At 44.2% G+C, this 22,503-nt stretch overlaps 1 protein-coding gene across 5 annotated transcripts; it reads right to left on the bottom strand.

Annotated features, from left to right (window-relative positions):
* Positions 1 to 3,234: 3,234 nt before the first annotated feature.
* On the bottom strand, positions 3,235 to 21,087 carry USP44 (ubiquitin specific peptidase 44). Of its 5 annotated transcripts, none has more exons than XM_084535843.1 (6): positions 21,013 to 21,087; positions 15,131 to 16,645; positions 6,592 to 6,790; positions 5,989 to 6,067; positions 5,016 to 5,221; positions 3,235 to 4,624 (listed from the first exon to the last, which is right to left on the bottom strand). In XM_084535843.1, exons 2-6 carry the CDS (start codon positions 16,562 to 16,564, stop codon positions 4,428 to 4,430), a joined length of 2,115 nt encoding a protein of 704 aa, XP_084391969.1. In that variant the 5' UTR covers positions 16,565 to 16,645; positions 21,013 to 21,087; the 3' UTR covers positions 3,235 to 4,427. The 5 variants fall into 5 exon arrangements, with proteins under 5 accessions (XP_084391969.1, XP_084391965.1, XP_084391968.1 ...); XM_084535839.1 differs by having other exon boundaries at positions 5,989 to 6,097; XM_084535842.1 differs by lacking the exon at positions 21,013 to 21,087 and adding an exon at positions 19,218 to 20,703 and having other exon boundaries at positions 5,989 to 6,097.
* Positions 21,088 to 22,503: the final 1,416 nt, after the last annotated feature.

Here is a 22,503-nt window from a genome sequence, read left to right on the forward strand (position 1 = left end):
TTCACGCTGGAGCAGTTTGTGAAGGGCTGCACCCCACAGGAGGTAACCCGCATGGAGCAGGAGAAGAAGGAATGGCAGGGATGAGGTGTTACGAGCTGACTGCAACATCCATTCTTCATTCCTCTGTGCTGCTCAGGGAGGGAGGAGGCAAAAGAATTGGGACTGAAATTGAGCCTGGAGATGAGGTGTCTTTAGTTTGCTTGTAGTTTTTATTCTCCTACTCTGTTACTGGGCAATAAATTAATTTAATCTTCCCTAAGATAAGTCTGTTTTGCTTGTGAGTGTAACTAGAGAGCGAGCTCCCTGTCTTTATCTCAACCTACGAGTTGCTTCATGGTGTTTTCTTCCTCTGCCTTGCTGAGGGAAGGGAGAGTGGCTTGGTGGGTACCTGGTGGCTGCCCAAGGTCAGCCCAGCACAATTGTTTGAGTGGTGTTGTCTGTGCTGGGGGTCAGGGCAGTAAGTTATCCCCTCGTTCCAGGACAGAACATGACAACTACAGTAGAGATGTGTGATACAATTTGGTTTTGAGTATGGCAGGCTTCAGTTTTGACATTCTCTGTGTTGGAAGGTGCCTGCGTTCTGTGGTCTCCGCTGCTGTTACCAGCAATGTGCAACTTCTTGCTGAAGTCTACCTGTGAGTATGTTTCTATCCCGTTATATCCTTTGCCATGGGTGTGCCCTTTTGCATGGAGTGAAATCTCCTTTGATGTGGTTCCCTGTCTCCTTAAAGCACACATTAGATTGGACCAGTTGTGGGGAAAATGGAGATGTTCCTTTTTTTTTTTTCCCCTGACTGTTGGAAGATATTTCATACAGCAAATTGATCGGAATATTTGGTGTTTCCTTGACGTGAGGTCATTGTCTGCTGGCGAATCTCATTTGCAAACCTGAATTAAATCCCATGGCTCTCCAGGCCTAGATCGCAGTCTGCCTTCCAATGCTGTATGTTCACCTTAGGGCTCTCGTATTTAAAATTTTCCATAGTTACTGGTAACAAAAATGAGAGCTGCTTTACTAGGTCAGTAGTACTGCCTTAAGTGTAGCTGCTTAGGAAATAGGGAGACTTCACCTGCTCCTTTGTGGTGACAGCCTGTGTTTAGTTGTAAAGTTTGTATTATTTTAGAAACAGCTTTTCTTTCCCTCTTTGCATTTGGTAAGAGCTGCATTTAGCTTTTAAAGCCGCAGTATGGGAGCTGAAGTTCGGTGTCATGTACTGTATGATGTTTAAGCATAGTAGATATAAGCGTTTTGTTTTTATCTGTGTATCGCTTAAACTGTAGTGCTTGTAGAAACATGTAATAGGATACTGAAATTTGTATTTGTTGTTGCCATGTGGGAGTATTGGCATCTCAGCAATGAGTTCAAAGTAATCTGAGCAGCTGTGTGGGCACGTCTCTCAGCTTCCCAGCACACAGCAGCAAGTGCCTGTGCTCGTACGTCGCAGAGTAAAATCTGGCATTAGAGAGGATCTGTGATGAGCAGGGCTGCTGGATGCGGTGGCTGACGCTATTTTTATTTATGCTAACAGGGCCGTATTGCTGATGCGCTTTTTGACTCAATCCAAACAGCTTCTGCGAGAATTCAGTTTCCAGCTCGCTCACCCTATTTTTGTAACAAGCGTGGCTGCTGCAGATACTGCTGAAAACAAGGCCACCAAGCCCATCTCAGGTCTCAGCCACTGCTTGCAGACTTCTCGCTAGGCTGTTAGCAGCTCATTGGCATTTGTTCCTACAGCTTAAAGCTTTTTTTCATTTTCATGAGGAACACTTGGTACCGCAGCTCAGAGATGTGTTTTCCTCCTTTTGTCTCTTCTTTCCCCAGAACCAAACAGGAAGATCCAGACTAGCACAATTACTTGGAATGATGGGCCTAGTCTTGTAACTTTTTGATGTACTTACTGTTTGCTAATCCACACATGGAAGTGGAATATCATGTGTAACCAATCCTGGCGGAAATGGCTTGCATCTGTTGCACCCTGCCTCAGAAGAATACATGAGGATTATTTGTTTCTATTAACTTTAATTGAGTTTGTCTGGATGCACGCTTCCTGTGCTGCTCCCCATTCTGCATTTACATGCCAGAGGTGAAAGCAAGCTCTATTTTCATGTCCTTGCACCACATACAAAAAATATTCCTCTGTGCTTTCATGATCCTCAGGCTGCCTTTTCCTATTGCTGGAAGTAATCACAAAGTCCTCACAAAGTCCTGGCCATGCTGTCTGATAACTGGACACCACTGTCTTTGTCACTTGATGAAACCAAAGTTTATCAAAGACTTTTCAGTCAGATACTGAAGTATCCAGAAGACTGGCATCATCACAAAGCTTCTCGAGTCTGTGCAGCACCAGAAATGGTAATGGTTTGTGTGCAGAGCACATTTATTACAAGTGTTGAAGCAGTGGGTGTGTTGCTTTTCATGCAGGTCTTGTGAGACAGAGATGTCATTAAGGAATACAGTTTAACCTCACGTGGTCTGTTCTGTTTTGATGAAAGCATTTTTCCAACCAGAGATTGATTTTAGACTCAACACATATGCATCTCTTCTTGGTGGGGGGGTGGCTGGTTGTTTTTTTCCTTCCTGCTTTTTGATCGTGTTTGAATACTTTCAGCCAAATAAGTTTCCTGTTACCTTTATGCAGTCTTGTGCTAGTTTTCTGACTGTACAATAACCAAGCTGCTTTGCCTTGCGTTCAGCTGCCTTAACAGCACTGCAGTGTACTGGGTGTGGGCAGTGGGTGCTGCCAGCCTGAGGCAGCCTTTACCAGTTTTTGATGTTGAAGCCTGTCCCCTCGGCCTGTGCGAAAGGAGTGGGGTGAGGCGGAAGCTTTTGACTGCAGTTTGCAAAAGCAAAGTGAACTGGACTTTGACTCATCAGAGCTCTCCATAAAATACTTGCATGGAGGAAGGCAGAACGTAAGCAGGTAGATTTAGATCGTGCTTAAGCTTTGCTCTAGGTAACAGTAGTCCTTGGCTTAAAGAAAAGAACCAAGCTGCTGTTGTGCACTTAATTAGGATAGCAGAAGGCAAAGAAAGCTTAAGATCTATGGTGAATATGTGTTCGCTAAAATATAGCACCATTCAGTAACATAAATCCTTCAGTGCCGTTGTTATTTAACTTAAAGTTATGAACAAAACCAGTGTTAAATCAGTGACAGATATCCAAAGCAGTCATGTAGTTAATGCCTCAAACCCCATTAGGCAAAATTTTTTAAATAATTTCAGTAGACACCTGTCTTTATGTCCACATCAAGGCATTTTATTGAGGTATAAACTTTGCAGAAGATGAGGTAACAATTTGCATAGGACTTATGCAAAATAACTTCACAATTAAAATTTACTTGGCATTAACTACTGCATGTGGAGAAAGACTGATTCCCGCTTGTTAGGTTCTCCTCGATGCACACTTCTGTTAATGCTAGTGGTAGGACCATGGAAAAGGTACAGCAGTTGTACGAAAGCACTTTGCACCTGACTGGTTTCATCAACTACAACTCTTACAGCTTCTTTTTAATGGCTTGTGAAACAGAAAATGCTACAATTTTAAATAAGCTTGTCCAATTTAAGAAAGGAGATGCTAACAGTCTTGTCATACTGACTGGGCAGGGTGGAGATGTCTTTCTTAATAAGCTTTCTTAAGTTACTGGAATAAAAAGGCCCTGGTTGTCAAAATCAGTACTTTGGATTTGGCACTTGAATTTTAAATCATCAGACTCATTAAGGCTAAAACATGCAAGTCTTAGTAAACATGCATTCTTGTGCTATTGAACACTCCTCCTGAAATACTTATATGAAAATAAGTATGTGCTTATTTCCTTAATTTCAGATTTTAAGGAAATCCATCAGTGTAGCTTTAGTGTAGCTCACTTGAAAGCCTGTGGAGAAGCCTGCACATAAATTTCATTTTAGTCATGAAGAACATACAAAAAGTTTCTTACAAAAAGTTCAGTTTCTATTTGACATGTAGAACATTCTTTGCAGATGAATGTTAATATTCTAAGACCTAGTAACAATTCCTGCAGACAGTAAGAGTCTTGATACCATTAAAACTACACTATAAAATGTACACAAGCATATACAGAAAATTAACCAGAGAAACATCAGTTATCCATTGAAAGTCATTTTTCTAAACCAATTCAAAAAGATTATCAAAATACAAAAACAGCTTAAAAAACCAGCCTGAGGTAAGAGTTAAATGCAAATGGCAATCTTTTTCTTAAAAAAATAGCTGTATTGAAATTCTAGTTACTTAGAAAGTTACTTACTGTCAATAAAAACTTTTACTAACAATTGTAAAGAGTATTTTACCTAATACAAAAGTATATAAACATTGTACACAAAGTCAGAAAGTACAATACTGTACTTACATTTAAAAATATATAGTTACGACAATTCAAACTTTACCATACACACAGTTAATTGACTTTGGATTAGCTGCTACTGTTCTCCACAGAGCAGTCAGCTAATTCTGTGTGCTGCTGCCTTTCAGCTGTGCTAGGACATACTTTACCATGTCCGTTTGCCTGAGTAAGTCGTTGGCTGTAAAACAAAATGTAGGCTTGAGCCTTGCATACTTCTTCCATAGTGCACATGTTGAGTTTTGAATCATTGCAGTGTACCCAAAATCCTAGAATGAAGGAAGACAACACAGAAACAGACAAATAAAAACACATCACGACACTGTTTGGAGGCGAGTGCATTGTACTTAATTAATTAGTGCTTAGTCCCTTTTAAACAAGAGTTGCTTTGACATAGTATACAGTTTCTGTTGATCTAGTATATTTAAGTATTAAAAGCCCACCTTAACTTCCTCAGATTTACAAGAGAGTTTATAGCCAGAACAAGCTGAACTAGCCAATACAAAAACTGGACTGTGTTGGTCTACAAAACTGAAATTCTCATCCCAGGCAGTTCAGCTACAAGCAACTCCCCTTCTGGTTTCAAGAGACTGTAAATTTACCAGATTAGAATTACCAACACCTCTCTCCCACACTTCTTAATTCACAACTGGTTCCTACCTCCTTCTGAATTGTAGCAGTAGGCAGTGTAGTGCCCTGAGCCAAATCCTTTCCCGTGATGCATGACTACAGCGGATAAGTCGTAGATAAAGCAGTCAGGTAGGAGAGTCTTGAGGGATTCTCTGCAGCAGTAAGGCTCCATGTTCAGCATCTGATCAAAATTCACATGCACACCGATCTTTTCACGATGATTGCGTCCTGACCACCTGGAAAATTAAATCACATGAAAACTTACATTTTTTCAAAACAAAACAAAAACAAAGCATAATACTGTGTTCTTAAAAGTTATCTTTGCTAATGTCTTAGTGCACAAAATAAAGGTGAATTTGCATATTTTTCCCCAGGCTTCCTTTTTCACTTCTCCTTTATTTTGAGACCATTTGAACATGTCTATGATACCTACTGTTCTCATCTTCTGAAGATAAGATACCTCTTAAAATATGACTGTAATGGTAAGTGGGAGGTATTTCCCACATACTCCAGGCCATTTTCAATTTTCTTCCTATTCTGTGCCAAGGCCTGGACCAAGAGCTCACAGAGATGCAATCTTCACTTCCTTATTCTCAGGCTAATGCATTAAATTAAAGGTGTTTGGTTATATGATGGCTACGTGAAACATCTGACTGAATGCAATCTCATTTTCTACATTAGTGAATATGAGTGTTCACTCTTGTTGAAGATAACGCTATTTTTACCAACAGAGTCCACAGCAGGATTAATAAGTTCTGATTGAAAAGAAGGATGAAATAATTTTACTATTAAAGTAGTAAATAGCTGGAATCCAAAAGGTCAATTCTCTACTTACATTGTATCTTACTGATATTTAAATTAAATAAGGAAAATAAGTTTATATTTCTCATGATAGTAGTACATGAAAATTAATCTGCTGTTAGAGAAGATTGATCCCAAACAACAGAAGAGCGGGACTAAAAATGGGTCAATTTGCAACACTGTTTGTTGTGGTAGTACTTACCTAAACCGTTTCAGGTGTAATCGGAGAACCTGAGGTAGTCGACACACCATAAGCTGCTTCTGAGCTTCTGTGAGTATAACTGGTTTAGAAGAAAACTTCCTGCGTTTTGCTGAGGCCAAACACACAGTTACATAATACAAATCTTGCTAATTAATAGCCTTGTATTTCATTCTAAGATTTAGCCACTGTATTTGCGTGAACCTACATGGCTACCGAATGCATCTCCTTAAAAAGAATACACTCAGAGATCCATTCTGCAAGGCTTATTTTGTGATTTTAGTATGAAATACTTGGGTCACTTAGGTTAATCTCTTAAAACTAAAAAAAAAAAAAAAAAAAAAAAAGGATAGGTTCTTCAGATCCCCACGTGTGTGATCTGAGTTACATTAAGAGAAGCATCACACGTTAAAACATTCTTTGTACAATCCCCCTTCTAGACAGTAATAGCTGCCACAGTGACCACAGCAGGACATAGGAAAGACTTTCCTTTTAATGCAACATACTTTTAAGACTCATAGTATTTTACTTCTATGCTTTTACTGTCAATTTACATCATATTTTACACAGAGAACATATGTATGAGTACATACTGCCTTTACTCACTGTTGCACTGATCACATGCATATATCTTCCCTTCCAAAGCTTCAGTTTCTGTAAACTTGGCCAGCATTTCTGTCAGCAGACAGGGATACTGAGACGCCATCTCCTTGCCATTGCAGTGATACCTCTCAGGAAACTCCAGTGACAGGTCCCAGAAAGGTTCTATGGTATTAGATTTATTGTCGCAGGCAAGACACGTAACCTGTAAAACAATATTTCACAAATTGCTTACACTCAGAAGCTTACTCTGCTAAAAATGTACCGTAACAATAAGTGTATATATATATATATTCTTTTCCTAGAGACAATAGATGCAAACAAACAAAGAACAGAGTCATCTAACAAAATAAATGGTGCACCTAATTTCTTTTCTCTGAAGCAGCGTCTCCAACAGTGTTACCACAAATGGCTAAGTGTTCCTACGTTTTACTGAGAAAACAAAGAAGTGTCAAAATGGTCTGTCTGGCACTGTCCAAGAGAAATCAGCTGGCAGAATCACGAGTCTTTTCTCTAAAAAGAAATACTCCAAAACAAAAAATTATATGAAAGAAAGAAACTATAATTTAGCTTAATTTAAAAAAGAAAAAAACACAGCTCAGGATTTTAAAGTCGTATCCTTCTTACTTTGTAAGTCTTCCAGGGAAGCCTGGATTAGGAAGCACACTTCTTCAAAGAAAAATTAACAGGTAAAAATAAATTATTTCTTCTTTCAGTAAGTGGATCCATCGTCACACTAGGGAAAGGACAAGCAGTAAGACAACATAAATAAAATATCAAGAAGTGAAGTGAGTCTACCTCAAAATGCAGATAATACAGATGCAGACAATGTACGAAAATATTTAATACTTAGGAAAGTAAGTTAAAAGCAGTAGCTCTTCTAAGCTAGAATGGCAACATATTAGGATTTGATTTGCAATACAATCTTCTAAACGCCAGCTTGAGCTGCTAATAGAAGAGCATCACATTTTATTCTTCCTCCAGCGAACCTCCACCTTTCTGCGATCCATGTGAATGAGCAATTTCTATCAGCAGTTGAAGCTGCTACTATTTGGTAGTGAAACTCCATATAGACTGTAACAAACATAGCTCATAAAGGTTATAAAGAAATGTCAGTAAATCTTAAGCGTGTGAGAGACTAAAAACTTCCCCTTCATACGTTCAGTGCAATAGTCAAACTACAATACAACCCTAAAGAGTAATTACAGAAGTTTTCTATTGTTAGGAAAGTATTAATTGGCTTCAAAGCTGTTCTTGACCACTACCACAAGCAGCTCTAACCTCGCTGCTCTAGTATACATGCCTTCTGAAAAACTCTGTGTCAAGCTGGATTTTAATTGAGCTCAGATAGGTAAATAGCTTTCACAAAACTTCCATAAGCATCCAACACGCTCCCAACTCTTCCCAACATTTGAACTTTCCCATGGAGGACTACAGGAACTCACAATTTTCATATCAGACCTACTGTCAAGATAGCTGTTAATTATCAGCTCAGAAAACTGCAATGAAACACCACCACTCCTGCTCTACACTAAGTGGATATCAATGGAATATGCAAGTTTGCAACCACAAGGGCAAACAATTGCCAAATACCATCTCTATAAGCACGCTTCCTATTTAAGGAAACACCACAAGCTGCTTGGAACAACTAATGCAAAGACGTAGCAAAAAAGGAATGGAGATCCGTGAGGGATTCAAGTATCATCATCACGCAGGCGTGCCTCAACGCTGCTGGGTCTGCAGTTAGGTTAGCAAGCTTACACCAATGTGAAGATGCACTGTTGGGTTTGAGAGCTCCTTTATTTCCCTGTGGAGATTTGCTGTTACACAGTTATTCACCCTGCTTTGCTATTTCATGACCATTGCCATAAAGGCAAATCTGTCACCTCATGGTACCTTCCTTCTAGCTATTCTTGTGAGCAATTCTTTATTTAATACATTTATTAGCCACAGCAGCTTATATCCAATCTATGCATTAGCTTCCTAATGCACATGGACGTCTGTGTACAGGCACACGTGTTTAGCACCAGCATTAGGAAAGCTGTTAGCTGCTCTAACTTCTAAGAAGAGAACGTCTCTGTCTTGTTCTTAGAAAACAAAACTTTGAACTTACATGGCAGAAAAGAGGAGAATCTTCCGTTTTAATTTACACTGACAGGAGCTCCTTTTGTAAGCGCTAACATCTGGCAACGTTTCAAAGCCACAAACTATTAGTAATTCAGAGCTGGAATCTAGACTTGGAGACAAAATGATATGTTTGGCCACAGTTCAAACTAACTCCTGCATAAACACAGAATGACTAATAGATTTCTGCTGTACAAATGGGTGATTTTGTTGAGCCAAAAGTTTGCTTGATTGACAAGTTACTCAAGCAAGATTTTGTTGAACTTGAATGCACACCGAAGATTAATGGGCTTAGGATGAAGTACACACATGAACAAAGAATGGATCATTTTAACAAGCTCTGAGGTTTTAAATTTAGCATGCCACGTTAATAACCTAGGTTATTTTAAGATCCTCTTTCCCAACTAGTTAATAAACGCTATCCCAGAGTAAAAGACATGTAATTGGTTCAGCTTCCAAATTCTGCTCCTCAGAAAAGAGAAGCTGGTGCAAGTGTTGCTTCTCATCCCCTTGTGCAACTGTGAGCAAAGCTGCTTCGTGCTGGCTGACTTCTGTGCCGATGCAGAGCTGCAGTTATTTCCTCAAATGCAAGACACTCCTCCCCGACACGCCTCCCCGGCTGGGTGCTGCAGAGCTGGGCTGCTGGGAGCTACCCGGGATTTGCAAATTCCCAAACAGCCAAGTACCCCGGAGTATTCGAATAACCATACGCCCAGCCCTGCCAGCCACTGTGCAGCAACTGCTCCTGCACACACACACACTGGGTGCTAAATGAAATGTAAATGGAGGCTGGAACAAAGATCAAAACTATTTTTCTGAGCCAGGCCTGGCGCAGCAAGGAGGAGGATCCTTCCCTCCCGTGGAAGCCACCTGCGCCAGTCCTCTGGCGAGGCTCCCACCACTTCTGCTCCTGCTCCAGAGGGATCCCCTCATCTCACACTCCACCAGCGCTCACACAGCACAACCCACGCGTTGTTTTTGCACTGGAAGTGTTAAAACTGTATGAACTGCAGAAAGGTAGGTGGAACCAGATGAGAGTTTAAAAAAAAAAAAAAGACAAAAGAAACAAAGACAAATATGAGCTCAGAGAGCCGGTAAAATCTTTCTGCATCTGTCCAACATCTTTTTTGGTGTGAGTATTCGTGAGAGTAAAAGGGAAGTGAATTTGCTTACTTTTCATTGCTATATTTTACAAATTCAGAGTTTAATTTCACCTCGCTGTTACATTCAGTACCTGCTTTTTTAGGAAGTCTTAATGTTGCCATTATGACAAAATTACATGAGAAGCCTACATTTAGAAAGCAAAGAAAGTAAACTACTGCTTTTAGCCGGCTGAAATCCCTGCTTTATGCTCTGCCCCAACCATCCTCCTCCTCTCCTGCCTTGTAAGGCGGGCGCTACGTACAATTGTTTGGTTAAAGCTCAGCATTCAACCATGGGCCAAAGGCCAGCCTGAAAAGAGCTGGATCGGATTGCTTGATTCAAGCTAAGCACGGAGGCCACTCAGACAAGCATCACTGAGCCCGCAATAATTTGATGGACAGGCACTGCCCCGGGTGGCATTCAGCCTAAACGCAGCCGAAGGAAATGGTTAACATATTGCTGCAGCAGGAGCAGCTCTGCTTTGCTTATGGTCCCTACAACACCAGCATGGAAGAAAGGCAACTGTTACCATCCCTGCTCTAAGCGCAGTAAGATGGGCAGCCCCATTTCTGGGCTTCCACTGCTACCGAGGTTTTCACAAGATAGGAAACATCCACACAAAAAGCAGCGCAGTTTTTCCACAGCAAAGTAATCCAGGGGGGTTGATTGCTATAACACGACCTCCAACACCATGGCCACTCGGCGTTTCCTCCCTTACAAAGATAACCCGACCTCGTGGTGCTGACTACCCCGTCATCGAAACGATCTGTGCTTAACAGAACAACACGGGCAAACTACGGCAAACCACGGTCTGTGATTCAATGGCCCGTAGAGATTAAGGTAAAAAGTCACCTTCATCCAGCTGGCAAGCAACTGCCCGTCCCCTTCTGACTCAGGCAGCAGGGAGAATATATGGAAGCACAGGAGTCAGCATGCTCGAGAGATCGGAATAGGAAAACCAGCCCACGGATCGTGCATTGGTCTGAGTGTAAATGCTCCCATTATCGACCCGAAGTCCTCAGAGCCTTTACCAGGTTATTCGGTGTGAGCCTGCATACCCAGCTCTGCATCACAGCCCCCTCGGGCTGTCCCCAGACCTGCATTCACAGCACAGCCCCCAAAACCCCAGGGCTTCAAACAGCCCAAAGACCGCTCATTTCCCCTTTTCTCCGCAAATTCATCCCAGTCGAGCAAGTAAATGGAGCAGGCCATGCACAGGGAGGCTGTGCCTTTTGAAACTCCCGACACCATTTACATTTGTTAGGACTCTCCGGGCCCTGCATATCCATTTCCCAGGGCGCTGCAAACTGCTTGGCTGCATTCCCCCTTAAACACAATCAGCCGCTTCCCCAGGGTTATCGAGCGGATCCTGTTTGCTTTCAGGGTGTCTGGAGATAGGAAAAGCCAGTTCCAGCTAGGTGTTGGATATTTAAAGGGTAATTACTGGGGAAAGAGACTCCTTACCAAAGGCAGGTTTGTCCTAAGAGGACATGGGAACTGCTCACAGCTTTGCTGCAGGGGAAAACTCAGGCCTCCAGGAGCAGAGCCAGTGCCCTGCGCTTTCCCTGCTGGGTTTGCTGCTGCTGTTACAGAAACCAGGCCCAGAGCTTTACGTGAGGCACCAGACTCAAAGGCAACGAAACCCTCACAACAGACTTCCAAAACCCACCCCCGAACAGCATGGTTTCCAAAGGGCTCCTCATCGAAAAAAGAAATCTTGAAATTACGTTGGCTAGCTACTTTTCGTCATTTACATTAAATCTGGGGTTATTCAACAGCACAACACACGGAAATCAACAGCTGTTGGCTGCTTTGCAACACGCAGTTCAGTGAAACACTGCAAACACAACTCAGCATCAGTTTTCTTCACTGAGTTGGGTCCCAAGCAGCTCTGACACAAATCCTGTATTTATTCAAGGCTGCTGGCTCTGCGAGGCTGTTCCAGCCTTGGCAAGGTCCTGGCAACTGCAGGAGGTCCCTGAGGATGTGAAGAAAGCAAGTGTCACTCCTGCCTTCGAGGAGGAGAGCCTCCAGAGCCAGGAGAACCGTCACCTTCATCTGTGGGAAGGCTGAGGGAGCACGTATTCCTGGAAAACATGCCCCAGTGTACCAAGGGATAAGATGATCAGGAGCTGCCAGCGTGGATTTATGATGGGAAAATCACACCTGACCAACCCGACAGCTTTCTGCAGTCAGGCAGCTAGCGCAGGGCACCAGCGGGCAGTGGAGAACAGGTGATGTTGTTCATTTTGACTACAGCAAGGCTTTCACCCTGTAGCATGAAAGCCACTCCTTGCTTACTTAATGTTGGGAAGAAAATGAAATAAGCATACTTTAAAAACTGCTGCACACCGTGCTAATTAGCTGGGACCACTACAAAAAACCTAAGCCAATAAAAACCAGAGAGATGGTAGCTGACCTACTTCAGTTCCTGCAGTGTACATCAAGGAGCTGTGGATCAGTTCACGAGGTCAGTTTACCCCAGCACATAACTTCACAGTGAGCTCTTCTCCTCATTTTCCACTCCAGCACAGCAGAGAATGGGTATCCTTTCTTCCACTAGAGTACAAGCATGGAGGGATGGAAAATAACTGCTATTTTAATAGGCATACTGGCATCTCCTTGCAGTCCTAGCGGGGCTGAGGAATGGGCCACTGCTTCAGCAGATCTGCATCTGAAAGCATGGGCTTACAAGACGAAGGCTCCTTTTGCCCAAGAAGTACCACGGCACAATTTTCCCCAGGCAACCACTGGAGGAAGACTAGCGTGTAAAAAAAGGAAAGAAGAGAGAGGAAAGGCTTTGCAGCTGTATCTTACGTAGCCACAGTATCTAGGGGAAGTAAGGTTTCACAATCAGTACTGCAAAGCAAAAATCTTTAATCCTACAAAGGATATTGGAGTCGATAAAGTCGATAAAAAAGCCAAGAGGCAATCCAATTGTCCACACACACACACACGCTATTCTGGGAGTTACTCATTACCTGGTTTTGTATTCCATAAAGAGAAGTCGTAGGTGGGGAAGACTTACTTTGGATCAGCTCAGAACTTTAAAAGAGAAACAAAAAGAAACTCATCTAAAAGGCGTAATTTTGACAACACCTACAGCTTTTTCTGGTTATCAGAAAGAAACCTGAGCAAGACTCTCACACGTCCCATTTCCTCCCCTCTTAGCCCTGCACTCTGCACGGAGGTGCAGCGCTGAAGCAGGCAGCGTCCCTCTGGCAACGGGCTGATGGCAAGCTCCGGACTGGGGCTTCCCTGCAGGTTATGGCACAGCACCCCCAAGAAGGGCTGTGTTTTATGGCACACGTGGAAGTAACGCAGAACCTGAGCAAACAGACAGCTTATCTGCACTGCAAGCGATCCTCTGTGTACTGTATCAACAGCAGCTCCCGAGGTTTAAAGGTCAAGTAGACTGACTTCAGCGCACTTGAGTATCTCACAGAATCAAATGTCTTTAACTAATACTCGTGGTACTAATGGGCAGCGAGTGTAACAACTCTGTGATCCTAAAATGGAAGGCAACTGCTGCACAGAAACCAGCTTCCCCGCTCCCCTAGTTCACTGAACAAAGATGTAATTCCAAAATATTCTAGATTAAAATCCCACCCTATTTTCTGAATAAAGGCAGCGGGCTACTGTTCCAGCTATCTAATATAGAAATTGTAATACTCGTGCAGCTTGTAGGTGGATAGGGTTAAGCACTTAGGGACAAGGAGTACATACATCCCTTAAAGTGTTCGGATTGTCAAAGTACCACTTCTGTTCAAAAATCCCTTCTGTTCAAAAGGCTGGTGAAGACTGGGCTGGAGCAGAGGAGTGAGACCACAGAGGGAACGTCAGGAGGTGAAGTGCTGGATGCCACCCGTGGAAACTGCCCCAGGAGCCGGGGAGACATCAGGGCAGGCAGCAGCCTCACGCCCTTCCTCCTGTTCTAGGCGCTGTGAAGTTCGCCGGGGCTGTATTTTGCATACAGATCCTGACCAGCTGGGGTAGAAGCACTGAGCTGCAGTCACAGCACAGCCTGAGCGCGTTCAGTTCTTTTTCAGGCTCACTTGATGACACTTGAGTGAATTCTCACTGTTCCCCTCCCTAGTTTCAGGAAGGTGGGAGGGTTTCTAGCCACAAGCATCTTCACGTAGAGCTAAAAACAAGTGAAAGGAGTGGTGCTAGCAAAATAATACGTCTTCAGAGCCTTCAAAATTCTTCCAGAAAATCACTCCTATACGAAGGCTTGGAATGCAAACCAAGCCGTGACAGTATACTTAGGCAATTTCTTCCTTTTGGTATCAAAGTTACTATGTTGGAGAGGATTGTGATTTTCAAATTAAAAAAAAACAAAAAAAAACTTTGATGATACGATTTAAAAGACTCTTCTACCAGCACAATCCTTACCCTGGAGATGTTAACTGCCCTGAGAAAACTAAATATGCCAGGAGAAGTGCTCTTACACTGGGCCAAACACACGGTAGAGGATGATCTACCCTCTACCCCTTTCTACCCTCTGCTCCTGTTGCAATGCGGTTAGTTTTTTTGATGCATTCAACAGAAATCAGCATTTGTTGGTTCAAGCAGTTCCCAGTTGTTTGTACACACACACGCACACACAGTTGGGATGTGCCTAAGAGAATGTGGACACACTGAAGCACTTAGCAGGAAGCTAAGAAGAAAGCAAAAACAATAATAAAAAAGAACAGTCATAAAAAGAGGAAAACAACCATTGCCTCCACCCTATGAATTTGATTCCTGTGTTGACAGAGCCTTCTGTATCTTTGTGTTGTAACGGACAGGATTAGCACCATTGTACATAGCACCGCAGCAAACAATTACTTGGTAGTAATGAATCTCAAATTCAATCTATTTACTGAAATAATACAAATGATTCCTTGCAAGGCATCCATTACAAAAACAGCTGCCATTTATACTAGAATAACACCTTTTCTCTGGTATCACCACAGCCTACTAGATGCTTGAAACTGTAAATTCTTTATTACTGCTTATCAGTTGATGTTTAATGGCAGTCAGATGTTTATCAGTAGCTTCAGGAAGGTGCTTTGTAATACCAAATTTATAACTTTTATGTTAATCAGGTGACTCTTCTACTGAAATCTTTAGGAGTACTGAGATGACCTTTCTTCTAAAATAGTATATACTATATCCCCCCCATCATTCCTTGGTAATTACAAATTTATTAACCTTTGAAGTGTGCTGATCATCAACCAGTATAAATTCATAACTACAAATCATTACAAGTCTTAAAACCATCATAAAAACATACCTGACTTAATAGCTGTCCATGAAAAATGTTGTTAACCACATTCAAAACCTGTTTTATAAGTTTTCTTTGAGAAGCAGGGATGAGAGCTGGGTATCTGGTCCCCGTAGTCTCCAGTTCCTGCTGCACTTTATCCAAAAGTTCACAAAGGAATTCCTGAGCATCTTGTTGGGCATATCCTCTGAAGGCTGGAATTAGTCTCCACACAGAATGCAGCATAGCAAACGGAGACACAAGCGCCCATTTGCCAGACCACATCACTTGAAACAGAGTATGCAGCTCGTGACAAAGAGAAATATGCTTTGAACTGGGCTCCCTGGGCTGAATAAGTTCCATATTTCTACTTTTTGATGCTCCTCCACTTAATCCAGAGGATAAACTAGACCGCCTCACAGAAGATGATCCCTTTCCTTTCTCTTGGTTCTCACTCACTTGTAATGTTGAGGCAGTTACTGAAGGGTGTTTAGATGAAGATCTGGTTTTACCACTGGCTGCCGTTGCCAGCAGTTCCTGAGTTTGGTTGAGATCAAGCTTTAAAAAGCATTCTCGAAAAATAAGTAAGTGACTTAATACCTGCAGGATAGAGTTCATATAGCACGTATTTCCCAGGTTTCGCAGTCCTGTTACTCCTGGAGTCACTGTGGGCCTTCGTTTAATCGGGGAGTCACTTATTTTTTTCAATCTTACTTCATCTGAGGTATACGTTTCTTTCAACTCTGCCACAGATTCCACGTTCTGTGATGCTTTTTGCATGCAGGGTGCTGATTTTGAGGACATTCTAATCTGGTTTTGTAAACGAGAACTCTTCCTTGGGGGCATCTTTTCCATCTCTTCTTTCAACTGGCGCTTTCGTTCTTGTCTCCTCTTTCTAGCTCTGTCCCTTCTTTCCTCCTCCTCTTCCCAACGCTTTTCTTCCTCCAGAATCTTTTTTCCGCTCGGCGTCAGCTGAAACCATGACCTGAACACCTTGCCCATGAACGCGCGCCGCCTGTGCCACAGCGCCGTGAACATGCGGTCCTGATTCCGAAGCACGGCCTGGGCACCGTCATGCGCCAGGTAGGAGTCGTCGCTGGCCGCCATCGAACGCAAAGTCCTCCCGCTACGAGTAGTGCACTCATAGTTCTGACTCTTGATTGCACTTAATGTACTCCGCAACAGCTTTAAATCTCCCGTTGCGTTATCATTAAGAACATAATCGTCACAGAGATAACAGAAAACATACAGCTCGTTTACTTCCAACGCCACGGGGTGACCGTTCTCCTGAAAGTGCTTTAGTGCATGTTCTTCGATGTATCTGCCGCAGGCCACGTGCGAGCAGCTGAGGCACGCCCACACGGATTCGGTGGTATTGCAGTCCACGCAGTGCCATTTCTGAGGATTCAGGATGGAGTGATCCTGGGCCAGTCGCAGACGTCCGATGTGCTTACACTTATCCATCGTTAAAACTGAAATTGCAGAGAGACGCTAGCAAAACACATCGTCCAAGCTATCTTCTGTCCATGATACTTCAACCTGCAACTAAAAAAAAAAAAAAAAAAAAACATTTTAAGTTACAGTGCACAAATACCCAGCTGTATCACTTTGATGGCTGTCAATATACCTCACTGCTACCTGAGGTCAGGACCACGATCTTCATCCAACCAAGTCCCACCAAACACATAATGGCAGGCAGTTCCCTGGAGCCACACTCAGCGTTACCATCATCAGCCTGACATTCAGACTATTTAGTTCATATTTTCAGTACTTTCTGGCCCAGGACTGAAGCATGCTGGCCTCTTTTGGTTTTTGTTTGTTTGATTTTTCCCCCCAAAGAAGCACTGATCAAGTTAAAATACACTGTTTTAGAATTTGGATAGAAACACAATTTAAAATGTTCCTATTAATTACATCCCTAAGCACGCAGGTGCAGGAGTGCAAGGTTCACTTCAATTTATTATGTTTACACAGTATGACCAGTTTAGACAAATGAGACTTCGTATAACTCAAGCCCTTAATTAAGCCACACCTTTAATTAAATCACTGCACCTTTGTGCTCAAGCAAGCCCATTGTACCAGTGCTTTCTACAATAACATATTTCCAGATATGTGTACTTTAACATGTTATCCTATCAGCACTGGAGGGAAAAAAAAAAAAAGAAAAAAAAGAAAAAAAAATGAGGGTGACAGGGAAAAACAGACTTTGATTTCTTCATAAGAAAGAAATACCGTTAGATATCTAGCTCAATTTGCTGAAAACCTTACTTAAAAAATAGCAGTTTGAACATTTTTCTAATGCACATCTTCAAAAAAAATACTAAATTTGGCTTGCCCTGGCTTATATCCTTTTATAAGTATATCTGGCAGCATTTATTTGTTCAAAGCTGCTGTATTTGCTCTCTCCCGTAAGGTGCATTTACCCAAACCAAACAGGCAGGCTCTGACTAACAGACTTAAAGAGACAGTGATTCAGTCTTTGTTTTTGCCATCTTTCTTTCGACCTTACAATCTGGTTTGAGAGATATCATCTGGAGACAGATGATGTGTCAGGAAGCAATTATGTTTGATCTGGAGCCTTTGTGCCCACGATGTCACTGACTAGGAAGGCTGCATAGCACACAGCACCCATCACATCATACACAGTACTTTCCAGATGAAACAGTTGCTTCACCTGAGGAGGACCAAGTGCTTGTGAAACACGCAGGTTACACCAAGCAAGACCTAAGTTTTGCCATTACAAATACATACTGTGGACCTTGCCTAGGCTGTACAACATCCAGGACTCGAGGCTTCACAGATGAGTAAGCCAAGCTACAAAAAAATTAAGTGATTTAGCCAGCTCTGGAGAGAATCCAAAGGTCTCTTAATCCAGCTATCATCCTTCATTATGTTAGTATTTCCCCACTGCTATAGTCCTGAAATGCACAAGAATAGGTTTATTGAGTTAGGAAAATGTCCATGATAGAGAAGGCACTATACTGGGGGAATCCTAGCATCTGACGACATGCCTACTAAGGAAGGCAAGCAGGTGAAAAAGCTGCAGCTGGATAGGAAAGTAGCTTCATTTTTCCTCTGGTAACTGGATGAAATTTGTCATCAAAAGATTTAACGAAAAACGACTTGGATTGGTTAATTGTCCTGTGGCCAACGTCTTTTAAGATGTTCTGATACAGTTAACGAAGAGCTCCAACAACTCCGAGCACAAAACCAGCACCCGGCCCTGCACGCCTGGTGCCATTACTCGTCATACAGAAAAGGTTGAGCCAGCTCCAGTGAAACTAGCGAAGTGCACACGGTTTTACACGTTCGTTCGTCATTTCCATTCAATTTATTTCAGAGCTGTTTCCAGTCCGTACTAACTGCAGGGAAGAATTTCAGGCGCTGTGGCCTCTGGGTACCCAGCCAGTACTTCCCAGGCTAAGCACCAACCCGGGCGTACTACGGGAGGTCAAGATCTCTTGAGTGCCACGGTCAACAGACCACAAAAATAATAGCTGCTGAAGGTTTTCAGCTTGCCAGCGTCCACAACATTCATTCCTTCTAAAAGGCAGTCTATTCACAGGCTGCTAATGAGATTCTTTTACAAATGTCCATACTACGTTTCTACTTAATCCTGTTTTTGTAAATAAGGCCACTAATTTTATCCCATGTCTTCTCCCACAGCTTTCCCCCAGCAAAGCTGAGCTTCTCTAACACTGATGTCCGTAATATGAGGAACTTACATAAATCTCAGAGTTGTCACGTATGTTAAATCCTCCTGGAATACTAGAGAAATTCTTACATAAAGTCTGCTGCAATGATTAAAAATGGTTGACAGAACTCAGAGAGACAAGATTCATCCATATGTTTTCGGGCCGACGAAGACAGACCCTCCTGCAAAACATATTAGTAGCAGTGCTTCCCAGAAGGCAACCAACAAAATTCCCACAGGGCTGTCGGATACAGCAATACTGTCACTCCGCGAGTCTGACAGACCAACCCTTTCCAATTTTCTTACATTTAAAGACACTCCATACCTTCTTTTCTTTTTTTTTTTTTTTGTAGTATTATATTGTATTTTTTTCTGTTTGAAAAAAAAAAAAAAAAAAACAGCATCGAGAGCGATACTACTCACATGGCTGAACTTCAGCACGTATTGGACTGGGGACAGAAGCAGCCTGCTGATTTCAGGATGAGCGCTGCGTAAACCAGGGTTGTGCAACCAAGCTCTAAATGCGAAAGCAACAGGATTCTACGAAAGCGCAAGACCGACTGACGCCTTGAAGAGAAAAGCCCCAAAGCCCTTGCCCCCCGCCAGCAGCCAAGCCAGCACATCTTCCCACCTCCGCCGAGGCACGGAGAAAGGAGCCGGGAGGAGGGGGAGGAACCAGCCTGGCATGGGAGAAGGCAGTTTCTTTGAAGAACATGGAAAGAAAGCAAAATGCACAGTTTGGTCAGAGACACAAATATCTGAAAAAGACCACAAAAAAGCTAATAGTGCCAAATCGAGACCGGGAAAACTTCAGCTCAACGTCGGGCAGCACACTGACGGCATGAACGTTTTAAGATGTGGAGCACTAAAACACTAAATCAAGCGGGAAAATTTACTAACTTACAACAAATAATTTGCAAAATAGAATAGGTTGAGGAAAAAAAAATAGAATTGAAGTAACAGATAATGGTCGAAATATAAAAAATACTGGATCTTGATTGCTACACCTAGTAGAAAACCGCAGCTGGGGTAAAACAGTTCAAGCAAATGCTACACTATTAAAATTCTCTAAAGAAAGTTATTCAGCACCAGCTTGTGCATTCTTCTCTCCCGAGGCTCAGTTCTCTGCACACACACAAAGAAATTGTGAATTAATTGACCAGCACTCCAGAGATCAAGCCCCCCTGTGCTCTTAGCACAGACCCGAGCAGAGGCAGTAAGCAAGATAACAAGCACCAACACACAGAGCAGCGGGCTGAAAGGAGCGAGCTGCCTGGGAAAATACGGATATACAAAAGTCTCCTTGCGCCAAAGTCCCACCAGCACTGAATGTGTACGGAGCATGGTATTTATTTTCACCGAAGCACGCCGATAAGGCTGAGGCACGGTTATTTCTTTAGCTGGTTTTACTGCACGATGGCTGGCAAACTACACTGCGGGGTAACTTATTAGCTGAAAAAGTACTCGAAAAAAAAAAAATAGTAATAAAATCAGAAGCCAGGACTATAGATGTTTTTCTTCCGTTTGAGTTACTCATAAACAAGAGATTCGCTCTCACAGCTGTTAAATTGAGAATTATAACTCAGATAGAAACAAAAGGTTATCTTTTTTTTTTTAGTCACTACTCTTGTAATTAGTTGCTTGGCTCATGAGGAAAAAATCGAGCAGGATCTCAAGCGCTAGACTCCAGTGGGCAGTTTCACTGAAGTGTGCACAAGCATGGGTGGATGCCCGGGTGTCTGTGTGTGTGTGTCTCTGTGTGTCTGTGTGTGTGTCCCTCACTCGGGGGCAGGTTACCACCGATTTTCGCCGTGCTCATACCTGCTTCCCACCTGCACGGCGAGCAAACAGCCAGCCCCCGAACCGAAAGCTGTAGACACCGAGCACGATACGAGCCTGAAGCCAGCCGCCCTGCTCGCCGCGCACAGCCCTTTTTCCCAAATCAGCCCCACCACACACCGCCCCCGGTTGCCCCCCGATCCCTGCAGCTCGCCCCCAGCCCTCACCGCAGCTCGCCGCGCAGCCCCGCGCCCCGTGCCCCGCTCCGGCAGCACCAGCCGCGCTCCCCGCTCCGCTCCTAGCATAAACTCCGCGCTCCTGCCGCCCCCCGCCGCTCCCCGCTGACAGCTCCGCCTGTCCCCCCCCGCTCCCCGGGGCAGCGCCGCCCGCCCCCTTCGCCCCCCGGCTCCTCGCCCCCTGCCCGCCGCCCCTCACGCACCCGTCACCCGCCGCTGCCGCCATCTTGCGCGCCCCGAGCCGCAGCCGCCCGGCCCCGGCCCCAACCCCGGCCCCGGTCCCGGCCCCTCGGCGACGTCAGCGCCGGGCCGCGGCCGCCCCCCGCTCCCCTCCCTCCCCGCGGGGATCCCCGCTCCGCTCCGCCCCGCGGGGTTTCGGGGCTGTGGGGCGGGTGGCAGCTCGCAGGAGCGAGCCCCGTGCTGTGGGGAGGGCTGAATAAACTCTCGGCGAAACCTCGCTGGGCTGCTCTGTGCCTATACACGCACGGGTTTGCTCGTGCTTTGTGTGAGTGTGCCCCAAAAAGATGTTATAGGGGGCTTCAGGGCGGGCTCAGGGTGAGCATGGTGTCCCACGAGCCCCCAGGGGGTTTTAAGGCATGGCCACGAGCACCAAAAGCCCTCTCCTGAGCCCCCCGCGTCCAGCAGGGTCTTTTCACAGCAGCAAGGCTCCGTGCATCTGCCTCCGTGCTCCTGCTCGTGTCGTCATGGAAAATGCGCTTTGGTGTAAAACCTGTGGTGAAATATCTCGGCCCCGGCTGCCTCCGCTCCCCTCCAGTTGTGGGGCTCGGCCCTTGCTGCTTGCAGGGCAGCCGCGGGGTGCAGGCAGCAGGATGCAGCTGAACAGCACAGCTCAGTTTTCCTTCAGGGTCGCTTTGTTGTGGTGCTCTCAGAAGCCCACAGGGGATGAAAAAGTAAACTCGCCGAGCTTCTCACTCGTGATTTCAATGTGTTTCTAGCCTCTAATGTGAGGAATGATGCTGCCTACTCAAAACACGAAAATCAACTGCACAGTGGATGTATTTGCACATCCTTGGGTGTTTTTAAGACAACTTTCACTATTTCCAAATAGCTACCATGTGTATTTTTGTCAAGTCACTACCCACATCTTTATCAGTAGTGTTTCTTCCTTCAGTCCTAGCTGGGAAACTAGCTCTCCCACAGTGATGCACCACCAGTGCCTCTCTCACGCGGTATCTCTGTCCAGCCCTGCCTGCATGCCTGTCTGTCGGCTAAGTGGTGTTGGCACGGACCCGATCGCCATCCCGCTGTGACCCCCAGGCTGCCTCCATCCAAGCCCCTCAGCCCCACGCCCCAGCACACTGCTCAGGTGGTGAGCTCGAGGTGAGGCCTGGGGCACTTTGGGACATCCCAAGCCCCATTTTCCATGGGTGTCTGATGGGGGCTTTGGTCCTCATATGCTCACAGGGAGGCCAGCAGTGAGAGCAGAACATGGTGGCTCCACAACATGGATGTTAAGCCCACCACAGGGCCAAGGGTTAACTCAGTCAGACACAACCCAAGGCCTGGCCATTCCCAAAGTCCCTCAAAGAATCCCTCAGAAATTCATTTTCATTTAGGCTGGTCTTTATATCCTGGCAACCTATCACTGTCCCCAGTGCACAGTGTTACCCCTTTCCCCTCCACCAGACAGTGCATATCTTCCAAAACTCCATTCTACTGATAACAGAGATTTG

This window comes from Aythya ferina (assembly GCF_964211825.1).
Source record: "Aythya ferina genome assembly, chromosome: 1".
Lineage (NCBI taxonomy): Eukaryota > Metazoa > Chordata > Aves > Anseriformes > Anatidae > Aythya > Aythya ferina.

Bases quoted from the DNA above. Each gene is read 5' to 3' on its own strand.
- USP44 (XM_084535839.1), bottom strand. From the start codon at position 16,564: ATGGATAAGTGTAAGCACATCGGACGTCTGCGACTGGCCCAGGATCAC. The intron at 6,098-6,591 runs GTGAGTAAAGGC...GTTTGGCCTCAG, and splicing joins TGCATGTGATCAGTGCAACA to CAAAACGCAGGAAGTTTTCT. The intron at 4,625-5,015 runs GTAGGAACCAGT...CCTTCATTCTAG, and splicing joins CTGCTACAATTCAGAAGGAG to GATTTTGGGTACACTGCAAT.